At 45.1% G+C, this 27,293-nt stretch overlaps 1 protein-coding gene across 6 annotated transcripts in view; it reads right to left on the reverse strand.

Moving 5' to 3' along the window:
- Window positions 1-27,293, reverse strand: part of LOC143787613 (histo-blood group ABO system transferase 2-like) — an 83,505-nt gene that overhangs the window by 24,615 nt on the left and 31,597 nt on the right. For 4 of the 6 annotated variants that reach the window (XM_077276511.1, XM_077276510.1, XM_077276512.1 and 1 more), the window contains exon 2: window positions 16,104-16,168. In XM_077276511.1, the coding sequence (XP_077132626.1) occupies window positions 16,104-16,168 (65 nt within the window). Of the gene's footprint in view, window positions 1-11,406; window positions 11,435-16,103; window positions 16,169-18,852; window positions 18,907-27,293 lie in introns of those variants that run through there. The other 2 variants (XM_077276513.1, XM_077276515.1) reach the window with 2 other exon arrangements.

The raw sequence follows: 27,293 nt of genomic DNA on the forward strand, positions 1-27,293 counted from the left end.
ATACACACACACCCAATACTGAGCCACACACATATTCACACACACTCACATACACACACACACACATTCACACTCACCTCTCCTCGCGCTCTGCCACAACAGCTCCATCGCCTTCCTCTGACACAGCTGGCCGCTGAATGATGACGTCATCCAGCGGCGCGTCTGTGTGAGAGGAAGCAAGAGGAAGCAGGAAGACAGATCACTGGGCAGCGGAGCTGCAGGGATTTCTCCCTGCCCGCCGCAGCCACTCTGCAGGGGCTCCCCTCCCCCTCTGCACACATTGGGAGCCGGCACTCTGCAGCTTCTCTGTACCGGCTGTCAGCTTGACAGTCGGCACAGAGAACAGCTGACTCCCAGACCGGGGCGGCAGAATGCAGCCGCCGGGGGAGACACTGCGGACTGCCGAATTAGGCGGCCCGACTGCGCCCCCCTGCTGGCTGCGCCCAGGGCACATGCCCCGGCTGCCCCCCCTAGATATGCCACTGAGTACCAGTACCATTTTCTGTCTTGTCAAATGTTCCAAGATCCACACTGTCTGAACTTGCACCAGTGTCTATCCTGTCAAGTGTTCTAAGCTCTGTTGTGGCACTGTCTGAAGCCGCAACAGAATTCAGTCTTGCCTTGGACTCAGAGTCTGTGTCTGCAATCCTGATCCTTTGGGTCAGCTGCCGCAGTATGAGGACTGCCCTTGGAGTGGTACCTGGCGGCTCCTGGGACCAGGATCTCCTGCCCAGTCCTGTTGTGAATTTGGATTCTGGGCTCCCCCGGTGGCTACTGGTGGAATTGAACTGGTGTCTTCATCTTCTCTGTTCACCTGTTCCCATCAAGATGTGGGAGTCGCTATATAACCTTGCTGCTCTGTTAGTTGCTTGCCGGTCAACAATGTTATCAGAAGCCTCTCTGTGCTTGTTCCTGCTCCTAGACAACTACTAGATAAGTTGGACTCTTGTCCATGTTTGTTTTTGCATTTTTGTTCCAGTTCACAGCTGTAGTTTCGTTACTGTGTCTGGAAAGCTCTTGTGAACAGGAATTGCCACTCTGGTGTTATGAGTTAATGCCAGAGTTTTAAAGTAATTTCTGGATGGTGTTTTGATAGGGTTTTTAGCTGACCATGAAAGTGTCCTTCCTGTCTTCTGCTATGTAGTAAGTGGACCTCAAATTTGCTAAACCTATTTTCATACTACGTTTGTTATTTCATCTTGATTCACCGCCAATACATGTGGGGGGCCTCTGTCTCCTTTCGGGGTATTTCTCTAGAGGTGAGCTAGGACTAATATTTTCCTCTGCTAGTTTTATTTAGTCCTCCGGCTGGTGCTGGGCATCTAGATTCAACGTAGGCATGCTACCCGGCCACTGCTAGTTGTGTGTTAGGTTTAGTTCATGGTCAGCTCAGTTTCCATCTTCCAAGAGCTAGTTCCTATATATGCTGATGCTATGATCTCTTGCCATTGAGATCATGACAGTTTGACCGGCCCACTAAAGGGTTAAAATCCTTGGCTGAGAAAGGAGAGAAATAAGTAGTCTGCTGAAATTTTTTTTTTTTTTTTTTTTCTCTCCTTTGAATGGCTCTGTGTTCACCTGTTTGCAATGGATCTTCAGAGTGTAACTGCAGGTTTGAATAATCTCGCCACGAAGGTACAAAATTTGCAAGATTTTGTTTGTCATGCACCTGTATCTGAGCCGAGAATTCCTTTGCCGGAATTTTTCTCGGGGAATAGATCTGGGTTTCAGAATTTTCGAAATAATTGCAAATTATTTTTGTCCCTGAAATCTCGCTCTGCCGGAGATCCTGCACAGCAGGTCAGGATTGTGATTTCCTTGCTCCGGGGCGACCCTCAAGACTGGGCTTTTTCATTGACACCAGGGGATCCTGCGTTGTTCAATGTGGATGCGTTTTTTCTGGCCTTGGGGTTGCTTTATGACGAACCTCATTTGGAGCTTCAGGCAGAAAAAACTTTGATGTCCCTATCTCAGGGGCAAGATGAAGCGGAAATTTACTGCCAAAGATTCCGTAAATGGACTGTGCTTACTCAGTGGAATGAGTGCGCCCTGGCGGCGACTTTCAGAGAGGGTCTCTCTGATGCCATTAAGGATGTTATGGTGGGGTTCCCTGTGCCTGCGGGTCTGAATGAGTCCATGACAATGGCTATTCAGATCGATAGGCGTTTGCGGGAGCGCAAACCAGTGCACCATCTGGCGGTGTCCACTGAGAAATCACCAGAGAGTATGCAGTGTGATAGAATTCTGTCCCGAAGCGAGCGGCAGAATTTTAGACGGAAAAATGGGTTGTGTTTCTATTGTGGTGATTCTACTCATGTTATATCAGCATGCTCTAAGCGCACTAAAAAGCTTGGTAAATCTGTTTCCATTTGCACCTAACCGTCTAAGTTTATTCTATCTGTGACCCTGATTTGCTCTTTGTCATCTATTACCACGGACGCCTATGTCGACTCTGGCGCCGCTTTGAGTCTTATGGATTGGTCCTTAGCCAAACGCTGTGGGTATGATTTAGAGCCTTTGGAGACTCCTATTCCTCTGAAGGGGATTGACTCCACCCCATTGGCTAATAATAAACCACAATACTGGACACAAGTAACTATGCGTATTAATCCGGATCACCAGGAGATTATTCGCTTTCTGGTGCTGTATAATCTACATGATGATTTGGTGCTAGGATTGCCTTGGCTGCAATCTCACAACCCAGTCCTTGACTGGAAAGATATGTCTGTGTTGAGCTGGGGATGTAAGGGGGCTCATGGGGATGTACCTGTGGTTTCCATTTCATCATCTATTCCCTCTGAAATTCCTGAGTTCCTGTCTGACTATCGTGACGTCTTTGAAGAATCCAAGCTTGGTTCGTTACCTCCGCACCGAGAGTGCGATTGTGCCATAGATTTAATCCCGGGTAGTAAATACCCAAAGGGTCGTTTATTTAATCTGTCTGTGCCTGAACATGCTGCTATGCGTGAATATATAAAGGAGTCCTTGGAAAAGGGACATATTCGTCCATCGTCATCTCCCTTAGGAGCCGGTTTTTTCTTTGTGTCAAAAAAAGACGGCTCTTTGAGACCATGTATTGATTATCGGCTTTTGAATAAAATCACTGTTAAATATCAATACCCATTGCCGTTGCTGACTGATTTGTTTGCTCGCATAAAGGGGGCCAAGTGGTTCTCTAAGATTGACCTTCGTGGGGCGTATAATTTGGTGCGAATCAGGCAGGGGGATGAGTGGAAAACCGCATTTAATACGCCCGAGGGCCACTTTGAGTATTTAGTGATGCCTTTTGGTCTTTCAAATGCTCCGTCAGTTTTCCAGTCCTTTATGCATGATATTTTTCGCGATTATTTGGATAAATTTATGATTGTGTATCTGGATGATATTCTGATTTTTTCGGATGACTGGGACTCTCATGTCCAGCAAGTCAGGAGGGTTTTTCAGGTTTTGCGGTCTAATTCTTTGTGTGTGAAGGGTTCTAAGTGTGTTTTTGGGGTACAGAGGATTTCCTTTTTGGGATATATTTTTTCCCCCTCTTCCATTGAAATGGATCCTGTCAAGGTTCAAGCTATTTGTGATTGGACGCAGCCCTCTTCTCTTAAGAGTCTTCAGAAATTTTTGGGCTTTGCTAACTTTTATCGTCGATTTATTGCTGGTTTTTCGGATATTGCTAAGCCATTGACCGATTTGACTAAGAAGGGTGCTGATGTTGCTGATTGGTCCCCTGATGCTGTGGAGGCCTTTCGGGAGCTTAAGCGCCGTTTTTCCTCTGCCCCTGTGTTGCGTCAGCCTGATGTTGCTCTACCTTTTCAGGTTGAGGTCGACGCTTCTGAGATCGGAGCTGGGGCAGTGTTGTCGCAGAAAAGTTCTGACTGCTCCGTGATGAGGCCTTGTGCCTTCTTTTCCCGTAAATTTTCGCCCGCTGAGCGGAATTATGATGTTGGGAATCGGGAGCTTTTGGCCATGAAGTGGGCTTTTGAGGAGTGGCGCCATTGGCTTGAGGGGGCCAGACATCAGGTGGTGGTATTGACTGACCACAAAAATTTGGTTTATCTTGAGACCGCCAGGCGCCTGAATCCTAGACAGGCGCGCTGGTCATTATTTTTCTCTCGGTTTAATTTTGTGGTGTCATACCTACCGGGTTCTAAGAATGTTAAGGCGGATGCCCTTTCTAGGAGTTTTGAGCCTGACTCGCCTGGTAACTCTGAGCCCACAGGTATCCTTAAGGATGGAGTGGTATTGTCAGCCGTTTCTCCAGACCTGCGGCGGGCCTTGCAGGAGTTTCAGGCGGATAGACCTGATCGTTGCCCACCTGATAAACTGTTTGTTCCTGATGATTGGACCAGTAGAGTCATCTCTGAGGTTCATTCTTCTGCGTTGGCAGGTCATCCTGGCATTTTTGGTACCAGGGATTTGGTGGCAAGGTCCTTCTGGTGGCCTTCCCTGTCACGAGATGTGCGAGGCTTTGTGCAGTCTTGTGACGTTTGTGCTCGGGCCAAGCCTTGTTGTTCTCGGGCTAGTGGATTGTTGTTGCCCTTGCCTATTCCTAAGAGGCCTTGGACGCACATCTCGATGGATTTTATTTCAGATCTGCCTGTTTCTCAGAAGATGTCTGTCATCTGGGTGGTGTGTGACGGTTTCTCTAAGATGGTCCATTTGGTTCCTCTGCCCAAGTTGCCTTCTTCTTCCGAGTTGGTTCCTCTGTTTTTTCAAAATGTTGTTCGTTTGCATGGTATTCCTGAGAATATCGTTTCTGACAGAGGGACCCAATTCGTGTCTAGATTTTGGCGGGCATTCTGTGCTAGGATGGGCATAGATTTATCTTTTTCGTCCGCTTTCCATCCTCAGACGAATGGCCAGACTGAGCGGATTAATCAGACCCTGGAGACATATCTGAGGTGTTTTGTGTCTGCTGACCAGGATGATTGGGTTGCTTTTTTGCCATTGGCGGAGTTCGCTCTCAATAATCGGGCCAGCTCTGCCACTTTGGTGTCCCCGTTTTTCTGTAATTCGGGGTTTCATCCTCGATTTTCCTCTGGTCAGGTGGAATCTTCGGATTGTCCTGGAGTGGATGCTGTGGTGGAGAGATTGCATCAGATCTGGGGGCAGGTGGTGGACAATTTGAGGTTGTCCCAGGAGAAGACTCAGCTTTTTGCTAACCGCCGTCGTCGTGTTGGTCCTCGTCTTCGTGTTGGGGACTTGGTGTGGTTGTCTTCTCGTTTTGTCCCTATGAGGGTCTCTTCTCCTAAGTTTAAGCCTCGGTTCATCGGCCCGTATAAGATATTGGAGATTCTTAACCCTGTTTCCTTCCGTTTGGACCTCCCTGCATCCTTTTCTATTCATAACGTTTTTCATCGGTCATTATTGCGCAGGTATGAGGTACCGGTTGTGCCTTCCGTTGAGCCTCCTGCTCCGGTGTTGGTTGAGGGTGAGTTGGAGTACGTTGTGGAGAAAATCTTAGACTCTCGTGTTTCCAGACGGAGACTCCAGTATCTGGTCAAGTGGAAGGGATACGGCCAGGAGGATAATTCTTGGGTGAATGCATCTGATGTTCATGCCTCTGATCTGGTTCGTGCCTTTCATAGGGCCCATCCTGATCGCCCTGGTGGTTCTGGTGAGGGTTCGGTGCCCCCTCCTTGAGGGGGGGGTACTGTTGTGAATTTGGATTCTGGGCTCCCCCGGTGGCTACTGGTGGAATTGAACTGGTGTCTTCATCTTCTCTGTTCACCTGTTCCCATCAAGATGTGGGAGTCGCTATATAACCTTGCTGCTCTGTTAGTTGCTTGCCGGTCAACAATGTTATCAGAAGCCTCTCTGTGCTTGTTCCTGCTCCTAGACAACTACTAGATAAGTTGGACTCTTGTCCATGTTTGTTTTTGCATTTTTGTTCCAGTTCACAGCTGTAGTTTCGTTACTGTGTCTGGAAAGCTCTTGTGAACAGGAATTGCCACTCTGGTGTTATGAGTTAATGCCAGAGTTTTAAAGTAATTTCTGGATGGTGTTTTGATAGGGTTTTTAGCTGACCATGAAAGTGTCCTTCCTGTCTTCTGCTATGTAGTAAGTGGACCTCAAATTTGCTAAACCTATTTTCATACTACGTTTGTTATTTCATCTTGATTCACCGCCAATACATGTGGGGGGCCTCTGTCTCCTTTCGGGGTATTTCTCTAGAGGTGAGCTAGGACTAATATTTTCCTCTGCTAGTTTTATTTAGTCCTCCGGCTGGTGCTGGGCATCTAGATTCAACGTAGGCATGCTACCCGGCCACTGCTAGTTGTGTGTTAGGTTTAGTTCATGGTCAGCTCAGTTTCCATCTTCCAAGAGCTAGTTCCTATATATGCTGATGCTATGATCTCTTGCCATTGAGATCATGACACAGTCCCTAATGCCAGGGCCACCATCAGGGCATTAGTGCTCTTACTGATGTATGGGGCCCAGTAAGCAGAGGGGGCCCGCAGCAGTCCCCCTCTCCTCTGCTCAGCAGGCCTCAGCGGCACGATTCTGCCTGCCCACCTGATCATGATCATGATCCTAAGATGCACGAGCAGTTAAAATCTGTTGCCTTGCAGGAGATTCCTCCCGAATGGCAACAGTTAACAGTCGCCAGCCAATCACAGGCTGGCAGCTGTTGTAAGCGGGCACATCGTCGGCATATGACGTCACTGCCATACAACGGTCCACGTCTCAGATGTATCAAGCGAAGGACACCATTAGACCTCAGCTAGGTAAGAAGAAACAATTTTTTTGTAAAGCCGCAGTATGGGGCTGCATTATCCTACTATGGGGGTGCATTATACTCCTATGGGGTGCATTATACTATGAGGTGCATTATATTACTATGGAGTGCATTATACCACTATGGGGGTGCATTAAACTACTATGGGGCTGCATTATACTATGAGGTGCATTATACCACTGTGGGGGTGCATTATACTGCTATGGGGTTGCATTATAATACTATGGGGGTGCATTATTCTACTATGGGGGTGCATTATACTGCTATGGGGGTGCATTATACTGCTATGAGGCTGCACTACACTACTATGGGGCTGGATTATACTACTATGGGGCTGCATTATAATACTATATGTGACTATGGGATGCTGTATACTATTATGGAGTTGAATGTTGGGGTTAGGGTGGTGTTAGAGATGGGGTTAGGGTTGTGATTAAAGTGAGGGTTGTGGTTAGGGTCAGGGTTAGGGCTGTGTTAGGGTTGGAGTTAGAATTGGGCAGTTTACACTCTTTAGGTACATGAGGGGTCTCCAAACGTGACATGGCACCCGCCATTGATGCCAGACAATTTTGGGTTCAAAAAGTTAAACGGTGCTCCCTCCCTTCTGAGCCCTGCTGTGCTCACAAACAGTGGCTTTCCCCCACATTCGGCATATCGGTGTACTCAGGAGAAATTGCACAACAAATTTTGTGGTCTATTTTCTCTTGTTACCCTCGTGAAAATAAAAAAGTTTGGGTCCAAAGTATATTTTTTTTGTGAAAAAAGTAAAATGTTCATATTTTCCTTCCACATTGCTTTTGTTCTCATGAAGCACCTGAAGGATTTTTACATGCTATGTAGCGACTCAGTGGATGAGATGAGAAGTGACTGTGACTCATCATTATGAGTTGGCTGAATCAGGATCATTATGGAATTATTGTGACAATGGGTTCCTGATCCTGCTGAATCTGAAGACGATAGTTAATGGAGGACAGGTGTATGGAATTGTGATATTTTAGGAAATTGAATCTGCATCCACAGCTAGATTGTTGTCCTCTATGTCATTAGATCAAACCTGGAAAGATTGTGCTGCAATCTGATGAAGTACCTTCTTCAGGACTGTAAATTAGTTTCTTTTTAGCACAATTCTAAATTATATTTATCCCCTAACATTGCTTCATTGTTCTCTTTGAAATGAAACGTTACCATCTGGAAGCCAGCACTGAATGAACGCCACACCTTATTCTTTTTATCTGTTGAACCCATGGTCGGACAAGGTAACCGACAAGGATGCGGCAGCAATCACATGTGTAATGACTGTATGCACAGAGATGAAAGAGAGCACAAACTAAACCTGCTCTGCTTGTAAATTTGCCCATCTGTCAATACTTTCTCGCATTTCTTGATGACGTTATCGGCAGTGGAAACTACAAACAGGAAATATTTAGATATCTTTTTATAGCCAGGTATCTTGATTTTCAGATTTTTTTTCAACTGTTTAAGCCCATATTCTTTTCTTTTGTAGATGTTTGGTCCAGAAAGTATTACTGTATAGATGACCACAAGAATAAGGAACTTGTTTCCATTGTTCTAGCTTAGTTCTCTCTGGTTACAAAACCAAAGTCAGAAGAAACTGAAGAAGGCAGGTAGGTGGTCATCCATGTGCCATGCTTCTCTATGCAACCCTGAGCTTGACGATATCTGTACCTTCAGTGCCATGGACGGAGTGGAGCGGCAAGACCTTTAAATATTGGAATTGTCTACTTGTAACTTGGATTCCACAAAATAAGAAAAAAACCATTTTTATCCATCTACCTAATTTTTTTTTTTTCATACCTTTAGGCTCTAATGCTTTGGATACTTTCCAGTTTGCCTTGTAACATTTTCTAATAGTTGATCTTGGTCATAAGAAACTCATTACATTTATTAAAACTGGGCTTCAAGCCAGAGTCAATTGCAACATTTATGCCATGGTCCCTGTGCTAGAAATTCTGTGCATCTTCCATTAGTTACACTCATTAACCTCTAATGATTAACAGGTGATTAAAGAGACAGGAACATCTAGAAATAAAATGCACTCATATATATTAGACACTACAAATCTTCCCACAGATTTTCTTAGAAGTAACATTTTTAAAGGAGAAGGAATATGAGGTGTATTGCTCACGACTCGGCACAGTACTCATAAATCTAGTAGATAAGCTGGAAACTGGACATCAACCTTGGACTAAAAATCTGTCTGCTTTAAAGATTTTGGGACACTTTTTATCACTTTTACATTTAATAAACTCTGTTTTTACATGTAATAAACTCTGTTAATAGTCCTCCACCAGCTCACATTCAGTCTAAGGCTATGTGCACACATAGCGGGTTTTACCGCGGAACCGCAGCATTTCTGCAGCTGCGGGTCCGCAGCAGTTTCCATTGCGTTTACAGTTACATGTAAACCCTATGGAAACCGCAATCCGCTGTGCACATGCTGCGGGAAAAAACGTGCAGAAACGCAGCGGTTTACATTCCGCAGCATGTCACTTCTTTTGTGCAGAATCGCTGCGATTTTGCACCAATAGGAATGCATTGATCCGCTAACTTCCCGCATGGGGCTGTGCCCACGATGCGGGAAGTAAGCGGATAATGTGCAGATGGTACCCGGGGTGGAGGAGAGGAGACTCTCCTCCAGGCCCTGGGAACCATGTTAGTGTAAAAAAAAAAAGAATTAAAATAAAAAATAATGATAGTGTAGCGCCCCAGAGTCCTGGTTGTTGCAGTACTGATGCTCCGCCGCTAAGGGGGGCTATGGTACGTCTGATGGCACTGAAGGAGTTCACCTGACCAGGTATCACAGACACCAATACACCTCACAGTCTGGCCTTCAGGGGGAGCTAAGGGTGCTATGTATTAGGCCACTCCTCACAATCTGGTAAAACTGGGGATTAGGTAGGAAGTTAGAGAGAAGCTGACTGGGTTGGAACTGGGCAACATCCTGTGGCAGAGGGTGTTGCAGGGGAAGATTCAGGGGGGTCCCTGTCAGGGGTGGGATCCTGACAGAGGCCTAGCGAACAGAAAGAACGTTATGGGACCGCGCCTGCACTTCATCGCGGCGGTACCCCAAGAAAGGACAAAAAGCGAGGTTTATTGTGCTGAGTGAGAAACGATATCAACACAACAAGGAGAATCACCAGTAGGAGTCGGGCTGTAAGACGAGGCAACATCCTACTGAGGCGCGTAGCCGGTGGCCGGAAACGCCAAGGAAGTATTGAGCTCCAGGCCTTACTTCAAACCTACGGCAGGACAGTCAGTTATAGGCGGGCTGTCTCACCCAAATCACCTAAGAAGACATAGGAGGCAACATTTGGAGAGGGGCGACACTAGGGTCCCGGAAGAGCTCCGAGCCTACCCGTCATACGGGTGCGTCCTAGCCATATCATCTGGGGGGACGAAGAAGAACATCATAATCGAGTTGTGAGGGAACTTCAGAAACAGACACAACAGTTGTGGGGACTATCCCGTAAGCACAGCAGGGGAGGACCACAACACACAAGCGCTAGAAGGTAGGCACAGATTTCCACCTGCAAAGGGAACTCTGGAGGTGCCATCGGACTGGCCGGACTCAGGTAGCCCGGTTAACCGTATTCCGGACTGAGAATCCTGAAGCCTTCAGTAAAGAGTTAAAGAGACTGCAACTTGGTGTCCTCGTTATTCACCGTGACCTGCACCACACCACAGCATCATCACGTTCTCAACTTTCACTGGACGCCCCTCAGCAGGGTCACGGACCGGGCCTAGCCACCGTGACAACCCCAGAACCGAGACAGAGAGGCCCGGTACCGGGTGCCCCTCGGCCCTGCGGCAGTGGGGTCGCTCCAATATACTCACCTCTCAGCGCTGCACGCGGCCGTCCGGTCTCAGGGTTGCTGTGCGAGCAGGGCCTGAGATGATGTCGCAGTCACATGACCGTGACGTCACAAAGGTCCTTCTCGCACAGCATCTTTGGAACCGGACCGCCGCGTGCAGCGCCGAGGAGATCGGGACGTCAGAGGGTGAGTATATAACCGTTTTTTATTATTTTTAACATTACTATTGATGCTGCATATTCAACATCAGTAGTATAGGAGTAAACCCGCAGCGGAAACCGCAAAACAAACCGCGATAAATCTGCAGGGATAACCGCAGCGGCTTTGCCCTGCAGATTTATCAAATCCGCTGCGGGAGAACCCGCAGAGGACCCCGCAAAGTGTGCACATAGCCTAAAGAGAAAATGGACCATATGTAAAGTCTTGAGTCCTGATGGGAGACTTGTCAAGAGGGATCATGTCAATATTTACACAGCAAGTGACCATGAATGTGGTCATGACATCCCAGACAATCAGTCAGGAAGGACAAACATGTCGCCTTTAGTAGATCATTTAAAGAGGCTTATGACTGAGAATGACCCCACCAATAAAGTTTTGTATTAACTCGAGAGTGGATTTTACTGCCAGTATGGCAAACATCTGTTAGTCTACCAATGTTTGGTGCTATTCCGCAGCATTTTAGTAATCTTAAAGGGGTAATCTAGAGGTCAACTAAATTATGATCTAAATCTCAATCTATTGGATGCCATAATCTAAACTAATTTCTAATATTCTTGCATTAAAAATTCCCTACTGTTCCCCAATTACACTATCTAACAGCTATTGCACTTTTTTCCATACTTCTTTCTGGCATCCTACAGACAAGGGGTGTCTCAGTCCCGGTGTGCTGCTGTGTATGTGGTGCTTTCCACTTACTTCTGACCTGCAGGCCTCTTCTAAGTCCAGGAATCCTTCTTCTGGAACCAGGGCAGCAAATAATCCAGGAGACACAAGGTTGATAAAAAAAACAAACTTTTACTTTGTGATTGGCAGTCTGTACAGTATTTACAGGCAGAAGCAAAGGATAAGGCCCAACGAGTTGTCATCTTTCCCACAGGTACCTGATACAACTTCAGCCCTGGTTTTCGGAATAGGTGGCATATCCCCCTCTCTGGCTTTCCTAGCTCTTGGGGATCTTCCTGATCTCTGGCAATATATCTGGATTGCAATACCTTCCGCCCCATGTAGTCTGAGTCCATCTTTTCCCTGTAGCTTCAAAAGCTGAGTATTCCTTTGGCCCCCAAATCACATGGAAAAGGATTTGCTGCAATCCACTTCCCCCGAGTATTAGGCTCACGCTGTCCCTAGCAGCCAACTGCAGCCTGCTAGCATACTCTCTCCTTCCCTCACACTCATTGACTGTCACTTCCTCCACTTGCCAATGACACTCAGTTCCTCCTCCCAAACTGGGCTGGCAATTATAGTTAACCCTGTCCCAGCTAACTCAAGCCCCCAAGGGTGTAATACCTTTATGACATACATGGGGATCAAATACATTTAACCTTTGAGTATCAGGGAGCAATCCATCAGCTCCCACCACTGTTACAGGGTGACACTTCGTTTGGAAATCCCAGTGCAAGTTGGGATACTCAAGCGAAGCTTCATCAGAGCAGCGGACAATGGCTGCGGTCACTGACACATCCTATGCCCCCTCCCTGAAATTAAGTGTCACATTTGGCGCTGGTCTCTTCACGCCAGATATCCTGACACCGCTCTCTGATAGTTTGTTCTCCTCTGTGTTGCCGGTTCATTACTACTGATGTGAGCCGGTATCACATAGAGTGTGCATCGCACAATGACAGTGCGCAAGGACTAGCCCCGCCCTGGAAATGAGTGTCACTGACGACGCTTAGTTTTAGGGAGGGGGCATAGGCTGCGTCAATTACCTCAGCCTCCCCTTCCTGCTCTGATGACGCTTTGTTTGAATATCCCAGTATGCAATGCAGCAAGTAGGCAAAAAAAAAGGTACAACAGCTGTTAAATCATATAGTTTTGGAACAGTAGGGAGTGTTTAATGCAAGCATATTACAAATTAGTTTAGATTATGGTATCAAATAGATAGGGATTTAGATTAAAGTTTTATGGGAAATTCTGTTGACACAAAAGTTAAAGAACTATAGTGCGGAAGCTATGATTGTCCTGGCAAGATCCATTAATCATTTCATGACCAGAGTACACAAAACAATGCGCTGGTCCTGAAATGATGCAATCCAATCAGGTAAAAATATTAGCATCCTTAACATCACTAATTTAGTTTCAAATTAAGAAAAAATAGAGAAAAAAAAAGAACACAAATCTTTTGAAATGCAACCTTATTTTAGAACTTTATTGGGATTCTTCCACGAACAAAAGTACATTGTAATCAATAAGTATTGGAATATTAAAAAGCTCCACAATTGGATGTGTTAAAAAAAAATGTTGCTGTGCTGAGAATCTGACAAAGGTGCAGGGGCTGTATCCTGTGTAACTAGCTGTGTCCTGGCATGTAGAGATGATACAGCTGATAGTTGCACATACAAAGCTTCTGACAAGATGAGGAAGCATAAGTGAATACACTGATGTCATGGGAAAGGACTTTTTCACCTGCTTTTCGTGTGAGGTAACACATTTCCCTGGCTGTTTGTTTTATCAAAGGAGCAAATGTATCCGTTTCACTAGTCATGTGAGCTCAAGTAAGTAAATTAAATCAGTAAAGCATGTTTGCTGATCCATCCGGACACCTAAACTGAGCACACACAGCTTATCATTACAGTGATATCTACCGTATATACTCGAGTATAAGCCGAGATTTTCAGCCCACTTTTTTGGGCTGAAAGTGACCCTCTCGGCTTATACTCGAGTCATTGGCAGCGGGGGGGTTGGCGGGGGAGGGGGAGCAGCGCGGTGACATACTCACCTGCTCCTGGCCCGGTCCCTGCATGTCCGATGGTCTCTGGGAGCCGGCGGTATCTTCCTGTGTTCAGCGGTCACGTGGTGCCGCTCATTAAAGTAATGAATATGCAAGCATATTCATTACTGTAATGAGCGGTACGTGATTGCTGAACACAGGAAGATGCCGCCGGCTCCCGGAGACCATCTGACAGTGAGACGCTGCCAGGGACCAAGCCGGGAGCAGGTGAGTATATCGGGGGAGGTGAGCATTGCGCGATAGTCACCTTCCTCGTTACCTCGCTGCGCGTTGCTCTGTCTTCCGTCCTCTGGCTGTGACTGTTCAGGTCAGAGGGCGCGATGATGCGATTAGTGTGCGCGCCACCCTCTGCCTGGACAGTCAGTGCAGAGGATGGAAGACAGAGCAGCGCGCAGCGGTGGAACGAGGAAGGTGACTATCGCAAGTGCCGGGGCCGGAGCGAAGAGACGTGAGTATGTGATTTTTTTTTTATTTTAATCGCAGCAACAGCATATGGGGCATAGTGTGTGGAGCATCTATGGGGCCACAATGTATGGAGCATCTATGGGGCCACAATGTGTGGAGCATCTATGGGGCCACAATGTGTAGAGCATCTATGGGGCCACAATGTGTGGAGCATCTATGGGGCCACAATGTGTAGAGCATCTATGGGGCCACAATGTGTGGAGCATCTATAGGGCCACAATGTATGGAGCATCTATGGGGCCACAATGTGTGGAGCATCTATGGGGCCACAATGTGTAGAGCATCTATGGGGCCACAATGTGTGGAGCATCTATGGGGCCACAATGTGTGGAGCATCTATAGGGCCACAATGTATGGAGCATCTATGGGGCCACAATGTATGGGGCATAATGTTTGGATCATCTTATGGGGCATAATGTGTGGATCATCTTATGGGGCATAATGTGTGGAGCATCTTATGGGACCATCAACCTTTATGCAGCATTGTATGGGGCAAATGTTTCTATAGAGCATCTTATGGGGCCATTATTAACCTTTGTGCAGCATTATATGGGGCGTATTTTGTATGGAGCATCTTATGGGGCCCATCATGAACTGTATGGAGCATTATATGGGGCTCCAGATTCAATATGGATATTCAAAAGCACTTAATCTACTGATGTCCCAATTAATTTTACTTTTATTAGTATCTATTTTTATTTTTGACATTCACCGGTAGCTGCTGCATTTTCCACCCTAGGCTTATACTCGAGTCAATAAGTTTTCCCTGTTTTTTGTGGCAAAATTAGGGGGGTCGGCTTATACTCGGGTCGGCTTATACTCGAGTATATACGGTAAGTTGTCACTGAGTGCAGCACCAGAGTGAAGGAGCAAGCCAAATGCCAAACGTCCGGTGAAATAGCAGGCACACTTGGTTCTCAGATAAAAATAACCAGAAAGAAGGAGTGCTTCCCTAAGTGGCATCATAGATATCACTGTAATGATAAGCTCTGTGTGCTAAGTTTAAGTGTCTGGGTGGAGCTCGTACTTCGCTGTCAGGATTCCCCACTGCCGGGAGCGGTTAGGCGTGTGACCACAGATATGCATTTTGCATACTTGCGGGCATGTGATGAGTAGATGTGTTTGACCTCCTTCAATACAAGTAAATTGGGCGAGACCGGACACGTATAGTACAAATGTTGTAGAAAATATGCAAACTGAATACACGCTGTAAGATGACTGACCCTCTCCCATCAACGGCACCGGAGAATTCTGACCGCATGTACTGTGCGCGCTGTGAGAATTCACAGAATGACTGCAGAGTTGGACACCAAGCCTTGACAAGTACTATAAGTTTTTATATAAATTGATACAGAATCAAGTAAAGTATCCCAAGATTCTGTGCTATGCTAAAGTTTGTTTAACTGAACCTCTTGAAGACCAGAGTTAGGCCGGCACTCGGGATCGGGGTGTGCGGCTGCATGTATTCCTATGCAGCTGAATGCTCCGGTCCGGACCGCCGGCGGCAGTGCCGGGTATTGATACGAGAGACTCACGTGAGTTTCTCGCATTACACTCGCAAGAGTGACCCGGCCTTATAGTTGCATTATAGTCGAATGAGATACTCAGTGCCAATTGTTTACTTTCTAAGGACAGACTGATGACAAAATTTATCCTAGGAAGACAATTTTATATACCGGTCAATCTTTAACAATTATGGAAATGATTTTGGCCAACATATCCTATTTCCTTAGATATCATTAACTTTGCTACTTAGCTTATGTGATTTAGAAGTCATATTTTAGGGACAATTTGCAGTAAAACTTGGAATCTTTTTCTCCAAGCTGAGAACTCATTTATTTATAATTTATCTGCATAATGTAACAGCAAAATCAATGCCTCTTTGTATGCATCAAGATATATTAACATGTATATTTCTGCAGAGAACAGAGCTGGCAAAGTTCCCAAGTGCACAGCTGTTTTTCAAAGATAGTGTCGCTTTAACAAATATTGATGCTGCTTTGAATTCATCAATATACAATTTGGCCACTTTCCATCTAATGTACCTATTAATGATATCCATGTAAGTGAATCATTTTAATTGCTCGCAATTTATTACTTTGATATAAACTACTAAAGTACTTACTCCAAACTGAGTCAAAGGCTTTAAATTGACCAAGAATCCAAACTCTGAAAAGATGGATTAGTTGCCTGTAGGGAGGTTTAAGAACACAGCATTAGGTACACTTATACTTTAGCAATAGGCTACCTAATATTAAAAAATACTCTGTTGCATTAAAGTAGCACTGCATGGATTGTTTTTAATTAGTGATGAGCGAGGGTACTCGTTGCTCGGGTTTTCCCGAGCACGCTCGGGTGACCTCCGAGTATTTGTTAGTGTTCGGAGATTTAGTTTTCATCACGGCAGCTGGATGATTTACAGCTATTAGTCAGGCTGAGTACATGTGGGGGTTGCCTGGTTGCTAGGTAATCCCCACATGTAATCAAGCTGGCTAATAGCTGTAAATCATGCTGCTGAGGTGATGAAAACTTAATCTCCGAGCAGTCATAAATACTCGGAGACCACCCTGAGCGTGCTCATACACTCGCTCATTACTATTTTTAATTCATCCTGTCACTAGTTCACTAGTGACAGGATGAATTGAAAACAATATATATATATATATATATATATATATTTATATATATATATATATATATTTATATATATATATATATATATATATATATATATATATATATATATATATATATATATATATATACTAGATGGTGGCCCGATTCTAACGCATCGGGTATTCTAGAATATGCATGTCCACATAGTATATTGCACAGACCACGTAGTATATTGCCCAGTTACGTAGTGTATTGCCCAGTGACGTAGTATACAGCACAGAGCCACGTAGTATATTGCCCAGCCACACAGTATATTGCCCAGTTACTTAGTATATTGCCCAGTGACGTAGTATATTGCCCAGTGACGTAGTATACAGCACAGAGCCACGTAGTATATTGCCCAGCCACACAGTATATTGCCCAGTTACTTAGTATATTGCCCAGTGACGTAGTATATTGCCCAGTGACGTAGTATACAGCACAGAGCCACGTAGTATATTGCGCAGCCACGTATGTCACAGGTTAAAAAATAAAACATATACTCACCTTCCGAGGGCCCCTTGTAGTACTGTCGCCTGTGTGCGGTGCAGGCGGCAGCTTCCGGTCCCAGGGTGTGATGACGTCATGGTCACAGACGTGTGGATTCATGGACCGAGATAAAAGAGCAGCCCAAGGTTAAATTATATATTTAATCGTCTTAAGGACACACTAGACAATACGCTATAAGAACAACTGTCAGATATGCAAATACAATAGTGGTAGGACAAAAGATATAAGCAGAATATATGTCAATTACGGTTGATGTTAGATCATGGGTGCGCTGGGCGTCAGGGGGTATCAGCTTCCAGCTGGGTCCTAGGTCCTTCACAGCACGTTATTCAATGTGACGCCCCTCGTTTGAAGTGGACCGCATGTATCAGAAAGAGAGAGAGAGAGGGAGACAGACCACATGGCCTTACACTAGCTTTTTTTCCCTTTGGGTCACTTCCTTCATTCCTTGCTGTTGTAGTGCAGTGGGGTTTACACATAATGCATAACACAGTGCGGGGCTGGGATTCACAAGCTGGGTGGCCACACAGGCGCAGTCTGCGAGACTGCATCTGAGGTCAGACGGGCATCGCTCACTGCGTCTGCCCCAGGCAGAACAAAACAGCGCAAGCGCCGGATTTGAGTTGAAAACAGTGCGGAGGGGGCGGCGCCCGGCGCCGAAGAAGCCTGGAGTGACGGCAGCGTGGCGTGTGCAGCAGGGAGGTTAAGACCTGCCTCCAGGGCTAAAGACAGGTATTTTTGCGAAATTATAGAACGCTTTATTTCTGCTTTGACTGCACCAATAACTAAAAGAGCCACCTTGTCAGAATGCAGCATTACTGCTGCACAAGGTGGCTCTTTTAGTTTCTAACGGCTGGAGGGGGTGACAGAGTCCCTTTAAAGGCGGTTTATCCCAAAGTTCACCCATTTGGTTGGTCCTTTGAACAAGCTGCTGAGCGGCACATCTCGAGGGCCCAATAATTGTCTTATTCAGTGGGGTCCTCTACAACAGAAGGCCTTTGAGGATGTAAAAGATGCCCTAACGAGCACATTGATTATGGCTTTCCCCTGGAAGCAGTGTTATTGCAAGTAAAGGATGGCCGGGAGAGAGTGGTCGCTTATGGAAACCGTACCCAAAGAGACAGAGCGTAACCCTGCAAATTATAGTTCATTCAGGATAAAGTTACTGGCTTTGGTTTGGTTTTGACGGAACGATTTGCAGAGTACCTAACGGGGGCTGAAATGGTAGTAATGACTGACAACAATTCATTGGCCCACCTGGTAAATGTTAAACTTGAGGAGCAAGAATAGAGGTGGATGGCACAGCTGACTAAGTTTAACTAAAGCATCAATTTCCGGTCAGGAAGGGAAAATGGAAACGCAGACGCATTATCCCATGTTCCGATGGGACCGACGGCTAGGTGTATCAATGATTAACTCGAGGACACTGAGACACCCGGCCTAGGCCGACTGCCTGTCCTCCAGAGCATGATACATTCAAGTGGAGTGGCCTCTAGGATACCCACGGTGCTTGGAAAAGCCCCACGGATTGGGAACAGGCCCAGAATAACAACAGAGATGTGCAGCAGGTCATACGCTGAGTATAGACCAATATTTGGCCCCATCCTGAGGATTGAGCAGGGCTGTCCTCAGAGGAAAAAAAAACTGTTGTCTCAATGGGATAAACTGAGTGTGAGGTCAGGGCCTTTTGTGTTGTAAGATCTACTTACAGTAGCAGTTGCAGCACTGCCATCAGGTTGTAATTCCTATGTCATTAGGTCCAGTAGCTGCTCGAGAGGCCCATGAGAGAGAGGCTCACCTTGGGAGCGAAAAGAATTACAAGTGGTTACAGAGAATAAGATACTGCCCAGATCTGGAAAAGATGGTAACTGAAGCATGCCAAAAATGTTGAGTATGTGGGTTGAGCAAGAATCTCGAACTGCAAGCTCTTGTTCAGACCATCCCGACGTCCACTCTGTTGGAGGTGCTGATGATAGACTATGTGCAAATCGTGTACTCCAGTTTGGGACACTCTTCTCATCTCAGGAAACACGGTCTCTCTAAGTCTTCCACTGGTTTATTATATACATGCGGCATAAACCAGTGTGAAGTAAAAATAAACACGGCCCTTCTAGCAAAGCAGGTAAACAAAACAAAATGGTATACAGGCTCAGCCTTACCAAAACATACAATGGTTCAGTTTTCCTTATCAGGACCCATAGCACTGGAGTGTGGATCCGTTGAGCCAATGGATTGTGACTGATGGCAAAAAAACTGATGTGTGAAAGGGGCCTTACACTCTACAGGCCTACCAAACACCTAATGATTGTGAAGGCTGAGTGTATACCTTCTACTTACCTGGGGTGAAGATATGGTGAAAAACCTCCCACCTGCTCTTTACTTGTTCACTTAAAATCCCATCCCTTAAAATGGCCAATTAACCCCTCTCAGTGAACTTCTAGGTTTCAAATCAATGAAGCTAATAGCCTCAGTGAAACATGTCACTTTACCATTGACTTTGTCAGGGTACTCTGCACGAGGCTCTGTCAGGGTACGCTGCACCAGGCTCTGTTAGGTTACTCTGCACCAGGTTCTGTTAGGGTACGCAGCACCAGGTTCTGTTAGGGTATGAAGCACCAGGCTCTATTAGTCCACTTTGCACCAGGCTCTATTAGGGCACTCTTCACTAGGCTCTATTAGGGCACTTTGCACTAGGCTCCATTACGGTTCTCTGCCCCAGGCTCTATTAGGGCTTTCCGGATCAGGCTTTATTAGGGCACTTTGAACCAGGCTCTATTAGGGCACGCTGCACCAAGCTCTATTAGGGAACTCTACTGAATGGGTGCTCCAGTGTGTGGGAGAGCCTGCCGAGATGGATGCAGACCAATGATCGTCCGACAGCTATTTAATGTATATGGTGAGTTTTAGTTACCATAAAGCAGGGGTGCACATCCTGCAGCCTGTGATGCCATTCTGTGCAGCCTCCCAACCATAAGGACAGAAAAATTCTAGTCTGATATAGTATCAGAGATGTCCTCTCCAAAGTTGCCAAGTATAGTTATATGCCAAATCACCATAAAAGTATGGCCTGTTACATTTAATAGTGGTTTAGTGTGGAAACAAAAGCACTGCCAGCTCTATACTCACTTATTGTAGATAGTGATCCCTCGCGGGCAGGGTCCTCTCTCTATACCATATAGCTGCTATTGCGCAGGCACTCGTTGCGCCATCTTGGATGAGGAAATTATTTTCTCTAGCAAGATGGCACCACTGGCGCCTGCGCAGTAGCAGCTATCGGATCACCAATAGCTGCCACTGCGCAGGCACAGCTGATGCCATTTTCAAACTGATTTTTTTTTATGAATTTTAGGATAACATCAAACAAATGAATTATGTACACTTTACATATGATTACATATGCGATCATGCTGCAGTGCAGGCTCCACTGCTGGCGCCTGTCTGCAGAATGGGAATTTTTTCCCAAGCTATATATAATATTCATTATGTAAACTAGGAGGCAGGTCAGTGAGGGATCAGTGACCTGTCAGAAATCATACTGGTGAATACGTAATCAGAGCACCACATGAAGGCCCCAGAGCACGAGCATATCATTAACTCAAAACTGTAAATAAAGACTAAACAACAACCACAAGACGGATTTCATCACCAGGTATCATTGTAATTAGTATAACAGCGCTGACCAGACACTGTCTGTAGGTTACTGAGCACAATCCTGCTGACAGGTTCCCTATAATTCATACAAGCACATGCAATAATATACTGTATGTTCCGAGTGGGGTGTTGTGAGTCAGACAAAACTTTATTACTTTGTAGCACAGAAAGAAAAAGCGCACAAAAAGTCCCAAATAAAATCCAAATAATAATTTATTCCAAGAATACAAGTAGACACTACAAAATAACCCCAAAAGAATCAAATAGACAAAGTGGAATAGCTAACATTACAGGTATAACACCCAGATACCGCGTATATCAAAGTGGATGGGAGGTCACCAAATACCAATCCCACACACAATGTATGATATGCTATCACGTTGGGTAAATAACGTCACTGGTAGGAGATATCAAAGTGCTCAGAACAATAATTTAGCGCAGCTTCTAAAACGGTATATCCATAAATACAAAGTCAAAATATAAGGTGCTGCTATAAGAAAACTGAAAAGCAGTGAGACACTCAACCAGTAACAACGTAGCCCAGCACAGAATTAGGTATGTATCACTTTAAGATACATTCACATTAGGGGTGTGCAATGATATCCTTACCCATAGTCTCCACTGCGGTAACCTGAGTAGTGCAGCCCCAATGCGCGTTTCGCATGGGCTTCCTCGGGGGGCCACCCGAGGAAGCCCACGCGAAACGCGCGTTGGGGCTGCACTACTCAGGTGACCGCAGTGGAGACTATGGGTAAAGATATCATTGCACACCCCTAATGTGAATGTATCTTAATATAATACTCACCTTACTATAGCACCCCTATCATGTAAATTAAGGGGAAGAAGTGATCAAGGAAATGTTTTCTGTTCTAAAGTTTGTGTTTCTGAAAACTTTATTATTTACAGAATGAAGTAGCAAATGCGTCTTTGGAAACATGAAGCCAAACCCTTGTGTTTGTATTTGTCATGGGTTGACATGTTTTCTTTACACGTTTACAGATTTTGTCTGAACATGTTTTGCAATGTTTGCAATAGGATTTAATGTGGATCAGTTGGATTTCATCAGTGTCTCCCGAATAGAGCTGAGGGAAGTTCCCAAGATTTGCTCTAGACAGATTTATGCAAATCTGTCCGCTGATTCTACTGAGCACGAGTACAATTCTATTAAGTTGAATCACTTTTAAATTTGCTCAGTTGCCATGAAAAGATGTTTATTATTCTCTGAGTTGTCTCTTGAGTCCAAACCATAGTAAACGTAAGAGGGAAGTCTTTATACTCACCTATGTGATATACTCACCTGGCTCCTTGTACCTGCTCTGCCGCTTATCTGGTCCTCTAACGCTGAGGGCCACGTCGTTGCATGAGTAGCGACACATTTTCATATCATTGACACTAATGACATGTGCCACAGCTCAAGTGACGGCATAAGTCTCAGTGCTGTAAGAACCTAAAATTGCCGTGGGACCAAAAAGCAGTGGCGGGAACGACAAGAAGTCAGTTGAAGACCTAGGACAGCTGAGAATGATTTTCTTTTTATTTTAACTCCTTCTCAGCCCTCAAGAGAATCCGACAAATTGGTGAACCGGCTGGTCGCCATTTTGCTGGAGCCATGCACATTGAATCATGAAAATTTCACATTTATCTGAATTTTTGGCGAAGTTCATTGCAAATTCCATGTGATAGAAATGTTCATCCATTCTGCTGCAGCTTAAAGCCACAATCTGAAGTTCCTGCACCTTGATCTAACTTAGTGGCAAAGACAGCGGCATTTGTACCTTAAAACACAACTTTTAATTAGATCAAATTAAATCCCCAATCGGGTATCAGTTTAATATAAAAACCTGCAGACAATACATATAACATACATGGCTACAAAAACAAATATATATATATATATATATATATATATATATATATATATATATATATATATATATATATATATAGTGCCCACAATGTAACCAATGCAATTATAAAATTGGAAGGATCTCACCACTATCTTGAGACACCTGCTCATGGAAGCACCGTGCTGGTAAAAAGGGGGAAGAGATGAATATGTCTATCACTAAAATCCCCTTTCGTGCCCCATGTAATGACTCCTGCCCTAACACCAGCCTATTCGAGTCGGTGAACACCTCCCACACCAACCTATTCGAGTCGATGAGTCAGAGTGACACGATATGCGTCATAGAGGCGTCTCTGAAGGCACGGCTATAGAAAGACAAAAAAGGACATATTGAGGGGGATGGTATTCATAGATGTCATTGAAGTGGCAAATCTCCCTAACCTGGCAAGTAAAGAGCCAATGATTGTTTATATAACAGCATAGTTCCATATTTGGGATAAACCTGCTCCATGGAACCTAAACCGAAAGGTCCATATCTTCTCCTTCATTCATGTAAAGGAGAGAGCAACTCTGCTAGTTTATATGGTTCAATTAATCCAACTAAACATCAAATGAAACATCGGAAAAGGATCTCAGGCATATAATAGATGTTAAAAAGTAAAGCACAATATTGTCAAAGCAATAAGTACCAGGTATCTGTTAGAATTTGTTTAGTTTGTGACTATCCGCCATTTTCTTGTGGAGATCTGGCTGCTGGTCTTTTTCCTCTGGTGCTGGTTTGTCTTGGGTCAGGTGATTGTATCACCCTTTATTAACCAGCGCCTGCCTCCCAGTCCTTTCTGGACAACAGTGTTAATCTGCTTGAGTCCTGGCTTGGTGCTTTGCTTTGTGTTCTGTGTGTGTAATTTGTGCAGTACTGGGACCTCTGGTTCTGCTAGCCTTAGTTTCTGTTTTCAGTTGGTATCTCCAGCCTTCTCTGTGATTTCTATTAGGAGATGACCCGTTTTTGTACCCAGTCCTTAGATCTTTTAGGGAACCCCTTCCCCTATCTATAGGTCTTTGCTTGAGATTAACCAAGGATCATCGGTGGGTCTCTTCGCAAGAATGGGTCCATCGAAGGGTATCAGCCTAGTCATAGTGCAGGGTCAGTTTTCCCCCTTCTACACTAGTCCTGTGTTGCAGTTCCGTAACAGTATCCCTGGGTGATTATTTTTTTGCAGCTTAAGAAAAAATCGTGATAACCAGGTTCTGACAGTGTGTCACAGGTTACCACAAAAGAGAGGAGCCAGAAGACCGCTGCATCTGATTTCTCCTACTCCTGCACTGATTAGAAGCACTTCACCTTTGTATTAAATGGAATAAATTTCTTTTGGCAGTGCAGGGGTTAATCTGCTCAGTTGAGAGCTCCTGGAAGCTTTCCTGTGTTAAGGCTCAGCTGTTCACTGTTAGCCACTCCAATCTCCTATATAATCTGGGTCCTGGCTAGCACTCATTGTCAGAGCAAGCTTTTGCTGCATGGTTGGAGGTTGTTGTTGATGGTTATTAGAGTAGACATTTGGTGGATTTATCTGTGACTGTTCCTAGGTTTTGAGTGTGTGATAATTCCCCTACTCTTAGAGACAGAGTCATGACACACTGAATTGAAAGGAGGGAGGGCATATATCAGGCATGTGGGAAGGATGGAAATATTGTGGGGACTATATGAAGCAATTAAAATTGTTATTTTTTTATGAAGCAATTAAAAGCTTTCAGTCTAGTCAGTTCAACCACCCAGGAAGATAGATTACCGAGCTGGAGCTGGATCCAGAGGAGGACTACCCACGGACAGGGGTGTCCACCTGGGTTCGAGAACACCATCATCGTCTGCAGATGCTACATCATCTGGTGCAGACCAGATTTCAGGAACTAGAGCATCCAGAAACAACTCCTCTGCGGGGGACGGCTCTTCAGGCAGGGGATCGGCTTTTTGGTTCGAGATAAATGTCCTTGAGATAAACTAGAGTACCGTGGGAGACAAACCCATATCAGGTGAAGCAGAGAATCAACTCAGAAGGGTCCATCTACGAAATTCAACCAGAAGGGGAAGAAAACGCTTCCACTTGAACAGTTCACCGGAATATGCTACGACCCAGTCTGTCAAGAGATCCTGACCAGGTGGAGGAAATACAAGATGCTCCTGATATACCTCCTTCAGACATCGCTGGTGGTGAAGAAGAGGAAGGGACTGAACAACTGCCTGTAGATCTGAGAGAGGGACAAGAGCTTGAAGTTCCTGACGAGACTGTCCCATTGGAAATCGGCGTGTCCCTGTCTTTACCTGTAATACCTGACTCAACTACTCAACTTGACTCCACTACTCCTTCTGACTTACGGTGCTCTGAACGGACAACAGCTGGAATACCCCCCAACCGATACAATCAAGACCAATTTATTTGACAACAAATTGTTCATGGATCAGAACTCTTGCCTGCGGAATGGCGAGCAAAAGGAGAAGGGAAGTGTAAGAAGATGGACCAGGGGTACCTTTCTTGCTCCAGTTCCAGAACTGTTGGGGCTGTCACCTTTGTTGCCTGGGGGAAAGCTTTCTGACCCATACGGACCTTTGCGCTGTTCAACAGGGGGCATGTCTGATATAAAGTGGGCTGTGCGCGGGAAGGGAGCAAGAAACTTGGCGGGAAGACAGCAAGCGCAACAGGTGAAGGTTGGTGCTTGGACCTTCAAGCAACATGACAGCGCAGGCCCATGCTATAGACCCCTCAGCTGTCAAGTACAGTGACTGTCAACAGAGACCTGCTTTTTGCCCGCTGGATCCTGCATCCGAAAGTGTCAGATGCTCCGGGCCATTTTTGCTGCGCATGTGCCACCTGAGACAAACAGGGTGACTTGCATAGAACTGTGTCCTTCCTCAGCCGTAGTGTTCTGCCAAGCTGAACCACGCTCAAGCTGCATCATAGACTATTCTTCACTTCTCAAGGCGAATCAAGACCCAGGACCCCGTTCGAGACAACGAGGACTCGTCACCACCATTAGGAACCAGGTCTTCAATTTCTTTAGAACAAACCCGGGATCATCACATGTCGGTTGCAAAGGCGCCACCATTAAGCATTAAGACTCTGCACCAAAGAAGCCTTCAGACTGATAAGTTTAACCTCTCATAACAGTTGCTTTATCTACTAACATTTTTTACTTTAACCTGCCCTTATTCTGGGCCTTTTCCTCCTGCCAAATACCTGTTTACCCTTCACCTCCCTGCGTGGAGTAATCCCTTTGTTAATAAACCTGCTAATTCTTGTTCTGCCTTCTGTCCATCACTGCATCTCGCAACCTGCTCACACATGGGCCATGTTGACTGCTACTGTGCCATTATAAAATGTTCTACTGTGGGTCAATTGATCAGTCAACTAGCTATGCTACTATCCTTACATTTTTCTAACATTAGCACTCTATCAAGTTTACGTTTATTTGTGCCACCTGAGTGTTGCTGGGAAAAAAAAAACAGTTGGAGCTGTCGCATGAGATATCAGGGCTCTCAGCAAAGAAGGTTTAGACCGCTCCCTCACCCACCTAGTCCTAATTTAAACTTCAATTCAAAGCTCTAAATGCTGGCACAGACCCCGATACCTCATGCTTGGCCCATGACTCACTGCTTCTTTGCCATTATAAAATGTTCTACAGTGTCAATTGATGCCACTTTCTCTGGTGTCTGCCCCTAATTCTTGGAAATGTTTGGACTCCAAGTTGGGATGGCTTCATGCATGTTGCTTGAATTTGGCAGACGTTTCAGAAAGCAGGCCTACACCTGTCACTCATCCACCTGTCAATGTTTCAGCTAGAAATGCTAGTCCAAGCCCTGTCCCATGCATCCATGTTGTGCAATTATACTATTTGTACACTGGGTCAATTAATGCCACTTTTCCTGGTGTCTGCCCCAAATTTGAGCTGTTTGGAAAGTTTTTTTGCCCCTCTTCCTTAAGATTTTGTATAGCTGTTTGGATTTGCCTCCCATTTAATGCAATGGGATTCGGGAACGTTAGATGAACCGTTCTGTGAAAATGATCATCGGGACATTCGCCGAACTGAACCTTGAAAGGTTCACTCTTTTCCAATCAAGATTTGCTGCTGGCAGTGCCATTTGCAATTGCCATCCAATGACTGATATGCTCAATGGGAGACAAGTCCAGAGATGCTGCAGGCCATGGTGGCATGTTTAGGCCATGCAGGCTGCTGACAGTAGTATGAGCAACATGTTGCCAAGCGTTTGGAGGGCTGCCTGATGACCCTCCAAAATGTATGAGTGAGAGCCATTAGCTTTTTCATTTTTCCATCAACATGGCAATATGAGAGATTGTTTTTTTTTGTGGGATGATTTGTAGTTTTGAATTACACCATTCATTTTATCAAATAACATACTGAAAGATGGGACAAAAGTTCCAACTGCTGTAATATGGTAAAATGAAAAAAACACACAATTACGCCATTGTTGTTTGAGTTTGTAGTGCAATAAAAATAAACTGGTAATATGATTATAAAGGTCAGTATCATTACAACGATGCAAAACTTCTGAATCTTTTTTTTTTCTTTAATTCTCTTCATATTGCCATTTTCTGATACCCTTAATGTTAGCATCTTTTGGTCCATAGAAATGAGTGAGGG

The sequence above is a fragment of the Ranitomeya variabilis genome, chromosome 8 (assembly GCF_051348905.1).
Source record: "Ranitomeya variabilis isolate aRanVar5 chromosome 8, aRanVar5.hap1, whole genome shotgun sequence".
NCBI classification, from domain to species: domain Eukaryota; kingdom Metazoa; phylum Chordata; class Amphibia; order Anura; family Dendrobatidae; genus Ranitomeya; species Ranitomeya variabilis.